Source organism: Lagopus muta, chromosome 1 (genome assembly GCF_023343835.1).
Source record: "Lagopus muta isolate bLagMut1 chromosome 1, bLagMut1 primary, whole genome shotgun sequence".
NCBI lineage: Eukaryota > Metazoa > Chordata > Aves > Galliformes > Phasianidae > Lagopus > Lagopus muta.
The window spans coordinates 60,333,461-60,353,666 of NC_064433.1; the positions used below are offsets into that span (position 1 = coordinate 60,333,461).

Genomic DNA, 20,206 nt, shown 5'->3' on the forward strand with positions numbered 1-20,206 from the left:
ATAATATCCTAGGATTTAAAAATGAAGTAGAATTCCTTAGATGCTTGGAAAAAAATGATATTCTTATCTTGAGGCTCACAACAATTTAAAGCACCTTATTTTCTGAAATCAAATGGAATTCAGAAAGAACAGCATAATTCATAACTCATCTCAGCATGTTAGCATTGTAAACTTTAAGACATACGTCAACAGGGAAGTAAATGTCATAAGGAGCTGAAAAGGACAATTGCTATGGAACATATTGACATAAAATACAACAATAGCTGTCATTGCCTTTATCTTTCATGCCCTTCCTAATTCTGTGTTACCAACCAAGCAAGAAAAAGCACACAATTCATAAGAAGTCAGATAATAGCACTCAAAATGTCCCAGGTGGAAAAGTTTTCATGTTATTTCCCTATCAGCAGAAAGATTAAAGATGAAGTAAGACACAAATCTGGTAAAGATCTTAGCTGCAGAAAAAAAAACAAATAAAATCAAGAAACTATAAAACACAGATCTAGAATTTCCTTTCCTTGATCTTGATTTGCTGAGTGTTCATGCAGAAGTGAAAGGTAACTTTTAAAACATGTACTACATCCTTCTCATAGTATCCAATGACAGTCTAATATTTTTCAGGCTTTCCATTTTTAAGGCATTTAGTAAAATTATATTATGAAACATTTAAGTAATCAAATCCCTTTTATTCCAAGACTAGATGCCAATTCAGTTTAAAAATAATAAAAAAGAAAAAGACAGCAGGAGCTGGAAGCGTTTGTTGACTATGAATACATTAAATCCTTATTACAAACAAAAGAGATCCTAGTTTCAAAATAAACTATACCAACATAAGAAGGGCATAGACATTACCATAACTCAAATAGTTCTTATTTGAGGACAATATGTCATATTTCAGAAAGTGAACTTTTTTTTTGTTACGCTTATGTTTAAAACATACATATTTCTAGACTCTTAGCACTTACGTAATGATCTTTATTACTGCATGGCAATACACATGAAATACTTGAAATAGCAGGCTCTGAAACAATTTGCAGCATATATATGAATAGTTAAAATTATTAAATCTCTATTCCCTAAAGCAAGACATTTTTGATTATCCAATAATAGAGAACATTATTAGTCCATTAGTTACTCTGTGGTTTAGAAGCCTCAGAAGACCAATGCAGCATATGGGATCACACTAGATTTCAACCTTTTCATTTACTTCCAGTAGTGTCTAAGGTAGACAATAACTGCAGCTAAAGGCAGTAAGTTCAATGTTAAAGGCTTCCCCTAAGGTAAATCATTTGTGCAAATCACAGAATCTATTAGCAGTTTTGAATATTTCACCCTAAAAAGGGGACACAAATTTCAGGTACTGAAAGCACAAGGTCAAAACAAAAGCCAATTTAGACTTGCTCTTACACCCTAGCATTCATCAAATAATCAAATCTCATTCATGTTCTCCTTTCAGGAGTTACTGACAGAATTCAGTTCTTTTCAATCTTTAGAAAACTGACAAAACATACATACTTCCACAAAACAACAGAGCATTCTGTCAAAAAAATTAGTTTAACTTCAAGTAAAATTAGTTTACAGAATAAAAACTTTTAAAATGTAAAGTTTGAGCAAATTAGCAACGCAGGATCACCAAAAAACAAAAGCTGAGATCTTAGAGATAGCAAATCTCACCTTAGTGTACTCATCTTTGGCCTTGGTAAGCATCCGTAAGATATCCACTTCTTTGTTATTAGCAGAATTCGTGACCATAGGGGACACTCCTGTTCCTGTGCCCTGCTGTGCTTTCAATTGCTCTTGCTGAGTTAGGCTGAAAACAGGAGGTGAGAGGAGAACACACAAGACAAAAACAGGTAAAATATAAGAAGTTTCACTACAACTACTTTACAAGAATTTAAAAGAAGTATTTTAATTTCCCCACCTCCCAAATTACATAACAATACAGTTAAAAATCTCTATTTAAATATCTATAATAAAGCATAATTTGACCAGGTGCAAGAAACATTTTCTTCAATCTTGAATAGACTAGGTCATACCCTAAAATTTCCATAACTCAGTCACAATTTCCATACCCAGAAGGAGCAGGGAACATACAACGTTATTCAGTCCTCCTGGTGATAAAGGATGGCAAACACAAGCAAATCAGTCATTAACTACCAGCAAATGACCAATTTCCTGCCCCAGCTGTTTTATTATTATTGTAGAATGCTGAGAATTAAAACACACAGCCAATTGGCTGAATGACAGGTTGTTTTTTTTTTTTTAATCTATGTGCAACACCACTATTATAAACCACTACACGTGGTTTACAATAGCATGAATTCTCTGCAAACTAGTTTTTATTGTGGTAAATTACCAGTTTGAGAGTACCTAATCACCACCAACTGAAGCTTGAGCTAGTTAACTAAAATTAGCTGTCAAAAAAATGGGTTTCCTAGGGTTCACTGCTTATTTCTGGAAATTCATCCCCATCAATTATTCCTTGGGTCATAACCAAGTCAGTTTAGCGCTGCAGAACGTAGAGCAAAAGCAAAAAAAAACCCAAACAAAACCCCACCACTGTTACAGTCAGTGTTTAACAATGTTTTGTCACTGCAAAATGTAAAGCAGCAGGCAGTTCTTTAAAAAGAGATATATGGGAAACATGACTAACTTCCCATCCAGTATTTTGGAACAAGTCCAATCTGAAACACAGTGGCAGAAGAATCAACGCACTTTGCTGTGGATTGAGATGTGCAATGATGAGCACATCCTTGCAACAAGATGAGTCCTTGTTTGGACTTGAATTGTAGGACATGAAAATGGGCACTTGATACTTTGGCAATCAGAATTGATGTCACTTCTTCAGCATGCTTCCGGCTACAGAAACATGTTTGCTAACCAGGCTGTTAAGATTGGTATAGATGACATGAAAAGGAAAGATTCACAGCTCTGACTATGCTTTCACATTGCACCCTGTTAGTATCTAATGATGTTGGCTTGACTCTATCAGTTTCTCATGGCTTTTCTGTGATGACAAGGACTGACCTCTAAATCATTCCTCTTCCTATCCCTTACATGAACTGTGACACAATGGTAAGCCCAACCCTCTATACCACAGACAACTACTACATCTAAAGTGTCCATTCCTACACTGTCCCTTTCCTACATATACTCCACATTATGCCTCTAAAAAAAAGGAAAAAAAAAGCAGATTATATACGTTGATAAAATCTGTAGGATTTCAGCTCCTTCCTCTTCCAAGCAAGCATGAAAACCTGTAGAAAGTAGTCTTAAGAAAGGAAACGTTGCAAACAAGGCAGTCATTAGATCAAGCAGAGGGAAAAACAGAATGAGAACCTGGACAAATAGAAAAAGCAGTGACAGTGACTAAAATAGCCACTGTGTTGTTAGTTAAAAAGCTATCCATTATGTTGTAAGCTTAATACAGTTTTGTACGTAATTCTGATCTCCTGTTTCATTGCAGTATTAAGGTTGTGTAACATAAAATATTCTTAATATGTATATAAGAGTTATGAATTCGAAGCTAATTAAAGCCTTTCTTTATAATCCTAAAGCAAAGTGGATTCTTTACATACTGGTAAGAAAGAAAGAAAGAAAGAAGAAATCAACCATGATGTAGAAAAAGGATAAAAACAATAAACGGTATTATTGCAGCATTCCTTCATGATATTCCATACTTACATTGATAAAAGAAGGAAAGCTTCCCAAACTGAGAAACGCATTAACGCCTCCCAACGAATACAACTGTATAGAACAGATCTCTGAATTATCAAGAAACAATTCAGATGAACTTTTACACTTTGATGTAGCTAGAAACCTGCATTGCAAATTATGGAAAAAGTCCTGCAATTATTTCTGAATATATAAAATGCAGGTGTGAGACAATTTTACTTGCAACAAATTCTATACGAGCAGGTTTTAAGTAGAAAGGTACAGCCATCCTAGTAATATAATGTGCATGTATGTACAGAAATACATACATAAAAAAAAGCACAAAGTCTTGTTTACCCGTCACTTACTTTTTCATGAGCTCTGCAATTCTTTGGCATTCTTCCTTATCATAAAACCAAATCCCATATATGGACACTGTAAATGCACATCAAACACAAACTATGAGCATCTTCTCAAACAGCATTTCTACCTGATAGCAGTTCTGCCTGCTAGATACCTAAATATACAGCCTTGTGACCTGTAAGTTTTAGTTTTTATTTCTTTATTTCCCCTTCTATAAAAATGACACCTCAAATTCTCCAGCAAAATCAAAAAGGATCGAAAGGTGTACCTAAGAATGTACATTACAAGTTCTTGAACCCTGGTTGCAGGCAAAGGTACCTCAGATCCTTTTCTTCAAAACACTAAAACAGAGGCTTGTCATTTTTCCCCTTAATGACTTGTCCTCATTGAATTTCCCAGTTGTCATATCATAACGATTAGATCCCAGGGGCTAAGTACTGCAAGCAGTGATGCACAGAAATACATGCAAGACGTGTTCAGTTTTCAACAACCATGGGGCTTATCTCATATACCGTCAAAGTTGTTATGGTGGTATGAACACATCTCTACTTCCTCGTGGATTTCCTGTAATTTTATCAACTAGTTTAACCCCCACAAGTTATTATCTGTATCCAACATCAGGATTAGAAAATCTTTATCTAAATTCAGACTTCTGATTCTGACTTCCACAAAAGTTAGTACCTGCAGCTTTGTCCAGCAACAAGATTTATGTGTACTAACAGTTCAAAATTCTCCCATGTACACTCTACTTAACCACCATCGTGGCAATAGCCATAATGGAGCTGTAGCTAGTTAGCTAGCTTTCACAATCACCATAAACAAAGAGCTTTTTCCACCCACCACCTTATTATACAGTTCCTGTTAGCCTGGGAATAAATGTGTAACATTGTCCAGTCATATTCTCGTGAACGATCCATCCATATTTTTCAATTTTAACCTCAGGTACAAATTTGCTGAGAGAAAGGATAGGAAGAAGCCTATCTTACCTACAGGGTAAACACAGACCTTCCCCTCTGCACCCTGCAATCCCTCTGTAACCTTGTGAAACCTATGCATTCTCCTTATACCTGAAGGAAGCAAATAGGTAACCACCCTGTTTCTCTCCTTCTTCCCCTCCTACTATACTGTAGCAAAAGCTTCCTTTAATGTAAGATAAGGCAGTTTCTAGCATGCCTTCCAACACATTAGGGGCTAGATTCTATTTGCAAGGAGAGGAAGTGGATAGAGTATCTGTTTAAAAAGAATTACAACACCAACACTGATCATGCAATATTTCCTTGCATCAGAGGAATACAAAAGCAATCGCTCCTGCAGTTCCAAAGAACAAACCCATGACATATAAAGTATAAGTTAGCTTTGTTAATATTTGAAAAGAAACTGCATGTGCAGCTGTTTGCAAGACAGAAGTGTAGTACTTATCACCATTTCCCCTCTAATTTTCAGCCACGTGTTGTCTTTGATACAGCCAAAAATAATTCAACTATTTAATACAGAAAAAAAAGTGTTGAAAAGCATTTAAAAAGCTATCCTGTAGACAGACAATAAGTACCTCCCATAATATATATATTTCTCTCTCTATATATATATTTCTATATATATATATATTCATAATATATATATATATCCTTTTCATGGCTAAATTTTCAGAAGTTTGATCATGATTTCTGTTATTCACCATAAAAATCACAGGTAACAATATGCCTCAGTGGTTCTAAGATCCACATACAAATGTCCAACAAACGAGCTGAAGTACCTAGATCACTACCTTTTTATAACATGGACGTTAATATCAATATGCCTTTAAAATAGACATTATTATTTTTACATATACCATCAATAATTTAACAATACCATCTACTTCACTGTAGAAAAATATGTGAATAATTATGAAAAATATGTGAATAATTAGCAATATACTGTCCTGTAATGCAAAACTACACATCTTTCTAACTCAACATATGGGAATATTTTATGATCTTTTAGTGTTGTCCATACCACAGCCATAAAATTCAGTGCAACAGTGTAGTAGTTTGACAAGTCAAAATCCTTTTAATTAATCAAGATTCTTCTTTGTTATAAGAGAATCTCCAGTGTAGAACAGTACTGATAAAACATCACTGAATGTGCAAGATAGGTTGAACAGCTTCAGTTTTTGGCCAGTTGACCAAACATGTCAGAGGCTATTTATGAATATTTGATAAAATTGAAACCTGTCAGTCCTGCAGAAATACTGCAGTACTTCTGGTCATTACAAGTTTAAAGGCTGGAATCAAAAGCAGACACAAGCTAGTTTATCTCAATTTGGAGACCAACACAAGTGAACTGTCTGACTACTCCTAAGTAATGGCCCTTCAGATTTTATAAAGTGACAGCTAATAGTTTGAAATGCGACTCATACAAATGCACAACCATTTCAGATTACAGCACAAGGATACTAATTATCATTAAAGTGGCCCACCAAAGCAAGCCACCAATGCAACAATAAATCACATTTTAAGCCAAGCTTAAAGCCAGTATATAGCAGATACATATACCTGCCTTCACCATCGAATCACTCTTGATGCAGAATATCATCCCCTCCGTACTGGTATACACACAAAGGCACACACGATTTCTCACCTCAATCAAAAGGTACTTGCAACCCAGACAAAGAAGCACAGCTGGAAGAATCTTGAGACAGAAAACCCACATCTGCTGAGCATACAACTTTCCCATTCAGCAGCAAGATCTTCCAGAAGCAGGGAATCCTCTTTTTCTCCCTTCCACACTTGCTCCATCAGTCCAGACAGAACAGATGAATACTTCAGAAGTACACTGAGAAAGAATCATGCAGGTGCTCCATTTGTTGCAGCACAGTGTACTCTAAATGCTTTCACGCATGGGAGAACAATGTACCAGTGAGGAGACAATACTTTGCTGGTGATCTGAGATACCACGTACCCCAAATATGCTAACTCATGTTTTCATACTGGCTGCTCATCACCTTAGCTAACCATGATGTAAATTCATACAATTCATCCTGCTATACTTACAGAAACAAAAATGGAAATGAAAGAAGTAAAAAACATCTCCTGATGATCACGTTCCTCATTAATGATGAACACAAAATGGCAAGCTTTTCTTTTATGTATGACAATGCGTGAAAATCCATGACTAGCAAAAGAAACTGAGATGATTACAAACTGCAACTGTCAAGCTAGGAACCTGGAATGCTCTCCACTAACAAAAAAGATAAACAGACATACAGTGCAAATTTCACTGCAGGCTTTCTAGAACCATGAAAGCACTGTTTCACTGGGATTAAAACTAAAGAGATTATTTTCTTATCCACCCTCCATCTTATCAGACTGTTGAAAAAACAGAAAACCAGACCTAAATATAATCTGTAGAGTGGTAATGGTAATTTTGCTAAAACATTCACATCTTAACAGTGAATCAATAAATGGTAGAGGTACAAAGCAGAGTCTTCCACTGCAGCATAAAAGAAGAAATATTATGTCATTTTTAGGCCCTGCTTCAGCTATCAAGTTATCAAGGAAGAGAGTACCATAAAAAACAAAGAAAGGACAAATCAAAATCAAGTATCTTTTGTTCCCCAAGCGGGAAAGCCACATTAAAAATAGCTAACAAAAGACCAATAAAAAGAGACTTTTATACTGACAAGATGGCATACATTTGGTCATCCACGTTCAACAGCTCCCAACTCATTTGATTTACTAAAAGAAATGAGATTTAATAATGAATTGATTACAGAAAGGGGAAAAGAGGCACCAAAGTTGTAACACTGTTAACAAGATTAAGTAGTACTAGAAAGACACAATACAGCTATCAAATCAACAAAATACAGTTAATATTGAACTAGAATAAATAGGTTACTTAAATTATCCAGTTGAAAGCATAATTAAAATTAAGGAATATTGATCTTTAGAATTTCTGAATTTTAAAAAGGTAGATTTCTTCTTCTAGTACATACTCAAATATTGCATCATCAATTTTGCCAGACCTACTGCAAAAAAGACCCAACTGTAGGTCATACAATCAATGAGTTCGTAACTTAAAACGTGACTTAAGACATTTTACTCTAAGGCAAATGCAATCCCTTTACCTGCAATAGAGTATTTAAGATTACTATATAGCCACATGATGTTCAATGCACTTTGCTCAGGCTCAAGTACAGGAGACTTGGCCCACTCAAGCTCAACATCCTGCTCCACAGGATAAAGCAAAACAGGATTGCAACAAAGGAAAGAGGGTTTAAAATATCTGCAGTTAAGTCAGCTGCACTCTGTCTCTGAAAGCTGAATACCATCTCTGACGCCATCCCTCAGATATTATGCAATGGTACGCAAGTTGTGAAATGTCATCATAAGTGGCTGTCACTGAGCGTGTATGCTTCACATTCAGTTCTTGATGTGAAATCCTAAACCTGAGTGTAAGATCTGAGGGCATGACCTGCAAAAACACCAGCTACTTACAAACGCAGCTGAAGTCTGTAGGAAGCGGTTTTGAACATATGAATGATAAATATATTGGAAAAATTGCACCAGAATAATTTAAAGTCACACAGTGCACTCAATGGATCTCTGTGATTTTAACTACTATGCCCCATGATCCCAATTGTAAAATAGAAAAAATAATACTTCTAATCCATCAAAGTGCAACAAGTTATCAGCTATTATATTGACGAGTGTCACAGACAACAGCAAAAGAAAAACAACCAATAGTTCTGTCCCTGCTACAGAACTTCCACAGCAGACGATAAAGCAAGAAGCCCACATGTAAGTAATGAAGAAGAAACAGAATTCTGAGTAGCCACTCCACATGAACACTGTTCAGACTGTTCAGTGACTGAAGCAAGTCTTTACTGTAGAAGATTATGATCATAGAATTTAAAATTCTGTGAGTAAAAAAGGGAGATTGCACCAACAACCTTAACTTCGGCATCTGTTAGTTTAGGAGAGTTCAATTTTGCAGCTTTTTAAATGCAACGTTTTGTTTAGCTTGAACAAAATACTAAGAAAAAAAACAACACCATAATGATGTGGCATATAAACAGGATCACACCCCTCAGGTCTCCTTTCTTTCTGCTGTAGAAAGCAGTAAATATAAATAAACATAAATAAAACAAATGCCTTTGTTACTTAACACTGGGAATAGAGATTAGATTTATCTTGTTGTTTCTGGAAATTCTCAGAAATCAACATTTTCACAGCATCCTAAGCACAAAAATGCCAAGAAACTGAAGCAGTACAAGAATTTTCAATCAACATAAAACTGTGTTTTGATATGAGCTTAACTTCAGTTCCTAAAAAACTGGGGAAAGAAACATATCTGTCAAAGTACTGAACGCTTGCTCTTTCATTTAAAAGCTGATAATGTCCCTGGTTCCATAATCTGGGTGACTTTTATACAGCCAAGGAAAGGAATGGTATTTGCTGTGCAAACCCAATGATGTTTCACAGAATTACAAAGGTTGGAAGCGACCTCTCAAGATAATCAGTCCAACCCCCTGCTAATTCATGTTCCTTACAACAGGTTCCAAAGGAAAATGTCCACGTGGGTTTTGAATATCTTCAGAGGAGACTCCACAACCTCTCTGAGCAGCCTGTTCCGGCGCTCTGTCACCCTCAAAATAAGTATTCCCTTGTGTTCAGATGGAACTTCCAGTATTCCAGTTTGTGCCCATTGCCCCCTGCTCTGGTCTTTAGCATCTTTAGATGCTCTTTCAGGCATCACTGAAAAGAGCCTGGCCTCATCCACTTGACTCCTGACCATTAGATATTTATAACTGTTGATAAGATAGTCCTGCTAGCAAGGGGGCTGGGGAGCAGAAAAGCTGGGAGGGACAGAACCAGGACAGTTGGTTAGAGAATGGAGAGTGACTGGTAACACTAAAAGTCAAGAACAGGCTCCCAACCATTGTCTGCTTATATCTTAAACACTTTTTTTTTTTTTTTTTTTTTAAATGGACTTTTAAATATTCCTATAACCTTCCACCAGTCAGGCAATTTGGCTGACCAACTCATAGATGTCCAGATATAGTGCCACAAAATATTCTGATGGTTATAAAATCATATCTGCTCTAATCTATGGAGACAGCCTGACTTCAGGCAGATTTTTAATCAAATATATTGGAAAATAAAAGAAAGCAAAACAATACAAAACAAAAAACAACCAAAAACCCCCATCGACTCTGTAGCAATCAAAAGAATGACTGACTAGAATGTCCGTTAAATAGTTTCAAAACTAAAATTATGCTAGCTTTGTAGGAAACTTTAAATCCCAATGCTCCATTTATTCCCATAAAGCTCAGCAGATGCAAGAGTTCATCAGCGGCTTCTTTACTGTTTGAAAAAGATCCCAAACTCAATTTGCAACATTTACCTTAAAATTGTGTTCTTATGATGCAACAAGTTATTTTGGTCATGACACAGGAATAGAATCTACGTTATGATCCATCTGGCCCAGTGCACTTTTTTTCCACTTGTATCCCCTGTCATTGCAACATCATTTCCAAGTAATTTTTAAATCATGATGATTCACGACACTGAAATTGAGGCAGGAAGTCTGTCTCTAGGGGCCAGGCTATCAATTTCTTAAATAAGAAGTTGTTCTTAATAAATCCTTTATTGTTCTTATAAATTGCTCTTCAGCAACAATTGGTTTGCATTACTTCTTCACAATAGACTTCTGAAACATCGAAGGGAACGGAGCTCCACTGCTTTTTGTAATGGAAATAATTACAGAGTCTCGTTCAAGGAGCATATACGCTCCATGCAAAGAAATGTTAAGACAAACACATGGTGGGTGAAGTTATCATTCTGTTTTTGATATAGAAATATGATAGACACTGACTTTGAAAAATTAAGCAAAGAAGTCTTTCGCAAGGCTAAAAAGTCAGCCCCAAAATTCTAAATCAACAAAAGCAACCTTCCTGTGAAAAAAAGAATCTCACCAGAGGACAGCTTAGTTGAAAAGAAGTTTAACTCCTCAACATCTAAAACTACGACTCCTACTAGCTTAGCAGTGCCCTATTATCTAGGCTACAAATCATTAAAAAGGTCTTCAGTGCACACTGAAATGAAGTCAGACCCTCATCTACATGAATGATGAGAACAGAACACAAAATGCAATTACACAAATCCACACTAAATATATATCTATAACTTCTATGAGCAGAAAAGCTTACAATAACATATCATCACCACAAGTAAAAGAGAGGAAATTAGAAATTAGGCTCTCGACTCTTTGTACAGAATCATGCCCAGCAGTAGCTAAGAGCAATGAGAACACTCTGCAATCAAAAAGGTTATGACGTTGCTTTTCCATCCAGAAGAAAGCTTGTTTATATTTCAAAGAATACAAAGGAGTTCTGCCCTTGCCTTTTCAATGTCTTGTCTTTATATTTCCATCCTGCTTTCCACTAGGTTAAGGAAAGCGGCAACTGCAGTTGAGTATCCAGGGACTCGGTCCTGTTACAATAAAGCTTTCTCCACTGTAAATAACACACACTGTGGTGTGGCAGAGGACACAGATGGATTTGAATATTCATTTATGATTTAGTCAAACAGAGGAATACGTTTCCAATGTGCATCTCTGATGTACCTGCCATGGGACAAAGTAAATCTTTATTTCCAGAGCTACAGTCAAGTTCAAGGGCAAGTCGCTTTCCAAACTACGCTGATGTCATTTATATATATATATTTTTTCCCCCTCAATAAAAAAGAACAAAGAATATTTAAACTTTAAAAAGGTGTTCAATAGCATATAATTTCTTTTCCCTGAAGCCTGAGTATATACTATTAATCAGATTGATGACCCCAAATGACTGAAAATATATTTGCTAACCTGAAAGATCTTAAAATGTTAATTTGCAACAACAAAAGTCTAAACTGTCTGAATATATACACACCTTTGTTCTTGTAACAATTGACATCTAAAAATATCATAATACATCCAAGTTTCTTTTTAAAATTCATCTTCTCATTTGTACATTTTGTACATGCCACCATTTTAGGGACAAGCAACTTCCTCATTTTTCCTACACTATCTCTTCATTTCTGAAATACAAAAACCATGTAGAAGTAAGTAACTATAAAGTGAACTACTCTTTCTGACATCCCAAATATTCATATTTACAGCATCTCTTAAATATTTGCTTTTGCTGATTTTTCACAGCCTGTTAACATGTTATATTCAACACATTAACAGTCTCTATTTCTCTGTCGCAATTCCTTTTGCTTTAGTCAGCTGCAACACTCACTGAAATAACACCTTTTTCTGTATTGCTGTTACAAATTTTTAAATATATCTGATTTTTAGAAAATACAATACAGTTCAATGGACACAGTAAAGCCATTTACCTACCACAACTGGAATATACTTAATACTTTGTCTAGTAGTAAATGGCTTTACTGTGTCAGAACTTGTGAGCAGGCTGTACTTTCAGGTTAGGCTTCAATAGACATCTGCACCTTGTAGCATTTATCACTCATGTATGACCGCTGCACTTTTATTTGTTCAAAATGGAAGGATCATTACATCTTATCATTTGGATTTTAATTTAAAAAAAAAGACAGTTTAAAGCATACCTTATGACCTATTTTTTTGTGAAAGTTGCAACTGCATAGTTTCTTTCATAAAGACACAAATGCCATCTCTCTGAACTACCTTATTGCTTCTTTATTTTACCAAATATATGCACACCTTTTAAAAACAATTCTAACTACTGAAGTTAATTGTTCAGATTACCATAGCAATCCAGTGACTTTTCTACTTTCTTCCAACACAAGTGCGGGTTCTTGTGCAGTGGGAAAAACAAGAACATACTTCTGAGATCGAGTTTGTTATGACAAAAATAATTTAAACTGTTAAAATGTTTCAAGCATGTAGTCCAACAGGTGAAAGCATTACAAATAATCAAATTAATTTTCTATTAGCAGTTAGAGATTTCAAAATACTGAAGCAGCACTGGGGTATATACCCTACAATTTATGAGTAGCTGAGTATGGAATTTAGAGGTACGTTTCCATTCAGATTAAAAACTGCAGTTGTGCACTGGGTGATTTTCATTACAGCAACGGCATATTTTCATACAGAAAGTGAAAGTGCATCATTTGAATTTGCTTCAGAAGTATTACATCATGTGCACAGTCCTTCTGGAATAAAACATTCATAATCATCTTTTGCTTCCCCATTCTATCCCCTCCTGCTTTTAACTCTTAGCGTCCATCTAAACCTTAACTTTGTTTTCTGTATATAAATAAGGACATACAAAATGTTAACGAGAGAGAAGACAGGAAAAACATAAAAATACCACAAAAGTAAAGAGATGTCAATTAAAAAAGAAATGAAGCACGGCACGCAGGTACCATACTTTAAATAAAAATACACTGTTAGTTCTTTTATAATTACGAAAACCTGTCTAGTAAGAGATGCTACGCATTCCTGTGTAGAGGATTTAGTACTGTGTGTCGAAAAGCAAATAAACCTGAAATTTTACAGAAAGGCAGTTTGTTTGGCAGAGAGAAAAAAATTGGTGGAATTCATCAAACTTAAAATCTATATCCTGTCTAAGACAATGAGCAGCACCAGATGATTCACAGGAAGAACCTTTATAGTTCCTCTGTTGTTGACTTCTGACCCAAAGCATGTGTCTTGCATCACTTTTTTTTCTTCCTGGCTACAGGATCTCTGGCTGCTTTTATTCATATAAATAATCTCTCTGCTATGCAAAAGGATTACTGGAAGAGGCTCTAAAAGGCTTAGGAGTACATTCAACCAAAATAATGAAGCCAGCAGGTACAAGCCACATTTTTGGTGAAGACTGACTAAAAAAATATTTTACTCCATTGAGATTTAATATTTTATCAAATTTTACCACGACAAGTTCTGCACTGCAAAATAACAAAGGAACTGCAACCATAATCGTTAAAGTAGAGCAGATACCAAATACTAATTCCAACACACTTAGTAGTTTGTATGCCACTTGAGACAAAAAAGCAGCATTGCGTTTGCAGCCTTAGTGGAATTCCACTGGAACAGTAACACCGGCTTTCTGTATGTAACACATTCCTTGTCCTTTAAAGGGTATGCTATCTTATACTTGTGAAGGATTTCTTTTTCTCCTCCTGCAATTGAAGAATATTGCTTATTTCTGATTTAAGGCTTGTTTTGACGAAGACCGAGCTGATGAGGCACTCAAGAGCTTGTATTAAATCAGTAATAGACAGAAGTGGGCAGCTTGTATATGCACTGTGGGATACACTTGTTCCTATATTTATCTTTTGTGTTTTGAGAGAAGGTTACAAATATTTTTATATATATACACACACACATAAAAGAGCGAGAGTGAGCAAGCTCACATTCCAAGAGAAGTTTTCTGGCTATGTCAGGACTGAAGTCCACCCCTTGCTAGACAAACCTATTTTTTTCAAACACAAGAGGATATTATCAGAGAAGTCCGTGCTGATATACAGAAACCAGAGATCGCCATGGCTCGGTGAGGTGACGAGCTGACGGGTGGATGGCGCCCATTATCTCCACTTCTCAGTCCTGAAAAAGTTTTCCTGAAAAACGGCAAGGGGAGGAGAAGGCACCAACAGAACATAAGGAACACAATACAAGAAAAGGATTAGGAGTGAGGAGCAAGGAAAGGAAGAGCAAGATAGATATTGTGGAGGCTTCAGAGAGCTAAAAAGTAGTTTTTAGATGAAAGGACCAAGTTGTCAGTAGCTCTGGTTTTTGGTTTTTAAGTTCTGCGCAAGGCTATTACATACAATAGCTGCATTAGGAAACAATCGTCTAAAAGGAATTTACCTCCTTTATATTGGGAAAATATATTCAACTCAGTGGTTTCAACGCTTCTTGGAATTTTAAAACATGTTTCAAGCCTTTGTTCGGCAAGCATACCAACCGCTATCCAGCCACCAGCAAGGGGAATCTGAAACCAAGTACAAGGGGAAGCTGGTGCATGAAACTCAGCTCAACTGCTTCTACATCAAACCTGGAGGTAAGGGAGCAATTCAGATTTGTGTGCATGCAAACCGTACTGGTAACTGTCTGCTTAGATAAGTATTCCCTTTCTACATAAATAGAGCAGTCTGTATGATGTATGAAATAACACTAGTAATGTCGGTAAATAGTTGGGGATAAGGTACTGAAAATGCCTGTGTGTGTGACAATACTTAGGGAATTTTGGTAATTGTCACATCTGTGGAGTTGAGCAGACAGCTTCTCTTGTTAACATGCTGTCTTTTGAGCATCTGTTGAAAGTTCCTTTTTCACTTCCACTTTCACACTGGAGCAAAAACTAAAGGAAAAAGAAAGGCACACAGGTATAAGGAACAGAAAGTAAAGAGGCTAAGAGATTTAGAACATACTAAAGCTTAACATATGAAATAGATACCTATTGTGTAAAGGGAGTGACCTCTATAGATACAGATGTCTACTGTGTATGGGAGTGAACTCTAAAAACCAACTAGTTCTACAATATTTTCAATTGCAGAATGCATTTACACTGGCCTGGAAACATCCAGTATTTTATGCTGTACAAGGTGGAGGGTGTGAAAGACAGGGTATATAGGTAGTCATGTGAAGATAACACTCTCTAAAAGTAAAAAAAAAAATCTGCTTCAACTTTAACTCTTGAGTTTTACTGCATCATATGCCTATCTTATCTTGAAGAGATGTCCGGAATTCCCAGTGCTTGCAGTACACTCTCAGCAGTAAACGTCCAGACCAGCTAATATGTTGCTTATGTGACAATATCCATAAATGGGAAGCAAAGACCGCTTAGCAGATACAAACAGTGAGACTCCTTCCTTTCTGTTCAGAATACAATCCACAATTGCAGGATGCTTGAAAGATGCTTTTAATTCTATTTCATACATTTTTCCTACCAATTTGCTTGCCTGAACAGCAAATAATTCCACCATATTCAGAATAATTATCAGCCACTAAAAACTACTAAAAAACTTTGTTACCTTATCTCCTTAGACTAATTATTTTTCCTCATGATATATACTCAAATCAGAATCCATCATTCTACATAGTCAAAAATCTACATTAGCAGTACTGCACTTCTGTCCTTGTACTTTTTACCACCATCATCATGACTGAAACTGTTAGAGCAAGAAGATGGCTGCAGTCATCATGGCTGCAAGACCTACTATCTTGAGAAAACCAAATTCACAAACACAAAGTGTTCTAAACTGTTTGCTCTTCATGGCCAAAGTCTTCCACAACTGCAATCAAATCCTTAAGGTAGGAAGCGTGAGGAGGAAACAACAAAAATGTCCTATAAGTCTTAATTGAAGCCCTGTGTAACTGAGCTGAATTGGGCAGGGTGAAAAGGAATATGGTTTTATCCATCAGAGCAGATGCCTTAAGGATAAGGTCTTCAATTTCCACTGAAAAATAAATACACTGTATCTGTAGGAAAGGGTGTTGAATAAGAAAAAAAGAAAGAAAGAAAAAACACTTCAGAAACACAAGCACAAAGAGTTTTGTTTAAAACAACAACAACAAAAAAAAACAAACAGAAAAAAAAACAAAATAGAATCATACAATTCCACCTCTTGATCCAAACTCTAAAAACCTCAATTTGCAATCATTGAACTACACTTAGTTTTCATGATAAGCACAAAAAATCCTGCGTACTGGAAAACAGGATCAACCAATACCTGCTCATTATTTATTTTTGCAGTGATTTCTGCATACACACACACAAACACATCTTTTCTTAATAAATAAACAACCAAATCATCCTGTCCCCTTTCAGAGGTCACACTACATAAAAATCCAATCCAATTTCCATAGCATCAAGCAGTTTAGCAACAGATTTCAAAACCAGATGCATCTGACTGAATACTCTAAAACAGGCATGCTAGCTAATTGCTAGAGAAAAGATCAGGACTCCTGGCCTTAAAAGTCTCCTTTCTTAGGCTAGCACTGCTGTACGCCCATCTATGCTTGCATACAAAATACAGTTTAATTATGCCATAAAGTTATCATATTGTTTTTACATCTCTATAAGTAAGCATTAAGGACTTGTAGGTACCCTTGAAAATTTGAATATGAGACAGAAATGCCAACATTTAATATAGAAGCACACCTACTTTATGGTTCTAAGCATAAAAGTGCTAAGTAAAACCTATGTCATTCCTAAAGGGGTAGATTATTCTTCCTGATATTTTGATTTTTTATTTTTTTAAAGCACAATAGCATACCACAGAACACAAAGGAAGGCACTAAGCAGGAAATATAGCAAAGTAATAATGCTTTCACATATGCTTTTATAGACCAGGCTAAGAACAGATAATTTCTGCAAGCAGTTGCAAGGAAGACAGAACCTCATACAGAAAAGAAAAATAACCAAAAATTTATAGTCACTATGCAACAGACAAGTAAATAAAACAGAAGGAGGGATAAGTTTGCTTTGAAAAAATTTGCATATACAATGAACTATAAGACACTTAAGCCACACAGATGCTAAAAAAGGTTTTTAAAAACATGCATGTAACGTGACAGTCAATCCTGTCAGTCAACTTAATTTTCTGATTTTAGAAGCAACACTGCAATGTTAATGTACTTTTGATATGAATATTTTCCTTTCAAAAAGGAAAAATAACATCTGTTAGGATATTATTTTAATATAAAACATTAGGATTTGAATGTTCTCAGCAAAACCAAGGTTTCAATCAGAGGTAAAGAATATCCCTGGAGAACAATCCTGACCTCAGCTGCTGCTCCTGCCCAGCTGGAGGCAGGATGAATTTTTATTACTGATCAAAGGAGAGGTGGTAGAAGGGAAAGGAGGAGGAGCTACTTTTTTCCAAGACAAAAATGTCTCCCAAGGACAGTACCTCAGGTAAAACACACAAATTTGTATTCTAAGCAAACGTCAGTGGTTGATCCAGGCAAGCTTTTAGAAAAAAAATCAGCCAAATCTGGTTAGCAAGAAGAGATTTATAATACTGAATTATAGAATATATAATCTATGACAGAACAAGAATAAATTTCAGGGTAAAGCAGACACTTATTCATGCTATATTCAGTTTTACACATCACCCAAATTCTACTACTGTGGTCTCCTCTTTTATCTTGGGAAGTAAACTTCTCGTACTCTTCTAATCAAGCTGCTCCTTACAAGAAAAATGTTACCATTAGTCTACCTGAAGGATCAATGAGTCTTCCAACATGCCTACAGAATCAGGACACATTAGCTATTCAGTATATATTTATAACAATATATAAACATTGGAAGAGTTAACGAAAGGGACCCGAATTAGTGTCCCAAGACGATGAATTCTTCTGTTTGAGAGTGCTCTAGTATGCTGCAACGCAGAATCTACAGATGAAAAGTTTAAGAAATATATATACAGTTACCTTTTCCTAACATTTTACAATCATTTGCCTTGAAACACAAACCTACATTTGGGGAAAAAAAAATCATGTAAAAATAGTTATGACATAGGAGGGAGAAAAAACAATAGCAGCAATAGAAACCACCCATGACAAAGTTTAAGCTACTTCTTTGGCAAACTTCCAGTCTCGTCTACCAGAAGTCTTTGCAGTATAGAAATCTAGAAAAATGATGTCAGTTGTTCAGGGTTCTGACAAACAGAAGGTGGCAAGTTAAACTGAAATTATTACGAGGCACCTTTATGAGAAGCAAGCACGTCTGATCTGCCTGTGTAGCACTTCCTGGACTTGTGCAAAACCTGATATTCAACAGAATATGTCACATCTGGCTAGAAAGCTTCATTCACTTTCAATTTTAATAGACAGCATGACCAAAGGCCTTGCTACAAATATGACACAGAATGCACAAATGGGCACAGAATCTGGTCAGATTCTATTTGTAGAATTGGTGAGACTATTTGTAGAGCTTCCAAAGTTTCTTTCTCCACTTCCTGTAGTACAATAATCAGCAGTGGTAACTGGCATACAAGCTCCTTATAAGCTGGATCTGGTATCTTTTTCTGGCAGCTGAAACACACAAGGTGTACTGAGCTCTAACATATGCAACTTTCCTCAAGTACCCCATGTTCAATAAGCATGAAAAACAGTATTCAGTGATGAAATTGTACATCAGTCAACATAAGAAATAATTTGCTAGCCCAGCATACAATCTCATACACCTAGTACAAAATACACCATTGGGAACAGTTGCAAGTAAATTACTGTATAGTTGACCACTGCTAGAAGGAGGAACTGAAGTTATTTCACCCAACAATTTACAGTTATGCATTTTTCTGAACTATATCACATTAACCAACATCAAGCTTCAAGCAAGAGGTTCCAAATGTTCTTTTTCTGCAATGAGCACCACCAAAGGTTAAGGAAAAAAGTATTAATTACGTAGATAAGATTACTCAAATATATAATCCAGGAAATACTTTACATTTTTGAAATCATTAGATGATAAAAAAAGCAGTACTGTCTTATTTGCACGCAGAAAGTATCTGAAACTGTGGTTAACTACCAATGTCTACAAATAACATGGAACATATTTTGCAGAATCATAGAATGGCCTGGTTTGAAAAGGACCACAATGATCACCTAGTTTCAACCCCCTGCTATGTGCAGGGTCACCAACCACCAGACCAGGCTGCCCAGAGCCACATCCAGCCTGGCCTTGAATGCCTCCAGGGATGGGGCATCCACAGCCTCCTTGGGCAACCTGTTCCAGTGTGTCACCACCCTCTGTGTGAAAAACTTCCTCCTAATATCTAACCTAAACTGTCCCCCTCTCAATTTCGATTCCCCCTTGTCTTATCACTATCCACCCTCATAAACAGCTGTTGCCCCTCCTATTTAAATGCTCTCTTCAAGTATTGGAAGGCCATCTCACTTATTTGACTGATGTGCTGTTTGTTTCTTGTTGGAATTAAAGATTTCTTCTGGCATTAAACATGCTATAACCTGTATCTAACTCTTTTGGCTTTGAAATGAATAACTCTTACACCTGCCTGACTAGATTTTCCAAACCAAACTTTTCTGTGAAAGAGTGGATCAGTGCACTCGTTTACTTGCATGGATCCCAACACCAACCCCCAAAGACCTGTGAACAGACTACAGGCATCTGAAAAGGGTTCTTAGATAGTATTTCAATTCTTGATTACCAAGAACAATGGACCAACAGGAGAAGTTTGAAGCATAAGAAAGTGAAAGATCAAAAGTTTCTTAA

The 20,206-nt window shown here is 36.1% G+C and overlaps 2 protein-coding genes across 17 annotated transcripts in view; one reads left to right on the top strand and one right to left on the bottom strand.

The window, feature by feature from the left end:
- DCP1B (decapping mRNA 1B) overlaps positions 1 to 20,206 on the bottom strand; it is a 41,341-nt gene that overhangs the window by 15,634 nt on the left and 5,501 nt on the right. Inside the window, exons 4-5 of the mRNA XM_048945550.1 lie at positions 4,020 to 4,086; positions 1,672 to 1,807 (exon numbers count right to left, since the gene is read on the bottom strand). Coding sequence (XP_048801507.1) covers positions 1,672 to 1,807; positions 4,020 to 4,086 — 203 coding nt within the window. The remainder of the gene's footprint in view (positions 1 to 1,671; positions 1,808 to 4,019; positions 4,087 to 20,206) is intronic.
- Positions 10,037 to 20,206, top strand: part of CACNA1C (calcium voltage-gated channel subunit alpha1 C) — a 479,128-nt gene continuing 468,958 nt past the window's right edge. For 8 of the 16 annotated variants that reach the window (XM_048945378.1, XM_048945402.1, XM_048945412.1 and 5 more), the window contains exon 1: positions 10,053 to 15,025. In XM_048945378.1, the coding sequence (XP_048801335.1) occupies positions 14,896 to 15,025 (130 nt within the window). In that variant the 5' untranslated portion in view covers positions 10,053 to 14,895. Of the gene's footprint in view, positions 15,026 to 20,206 lie in introns of all 16 variants that reach the window. The other 8 variants (XM_048945488.1, XM_048945383.1, XM_048945421.1 and 5 more) reach the window with 4 other exon arrangements.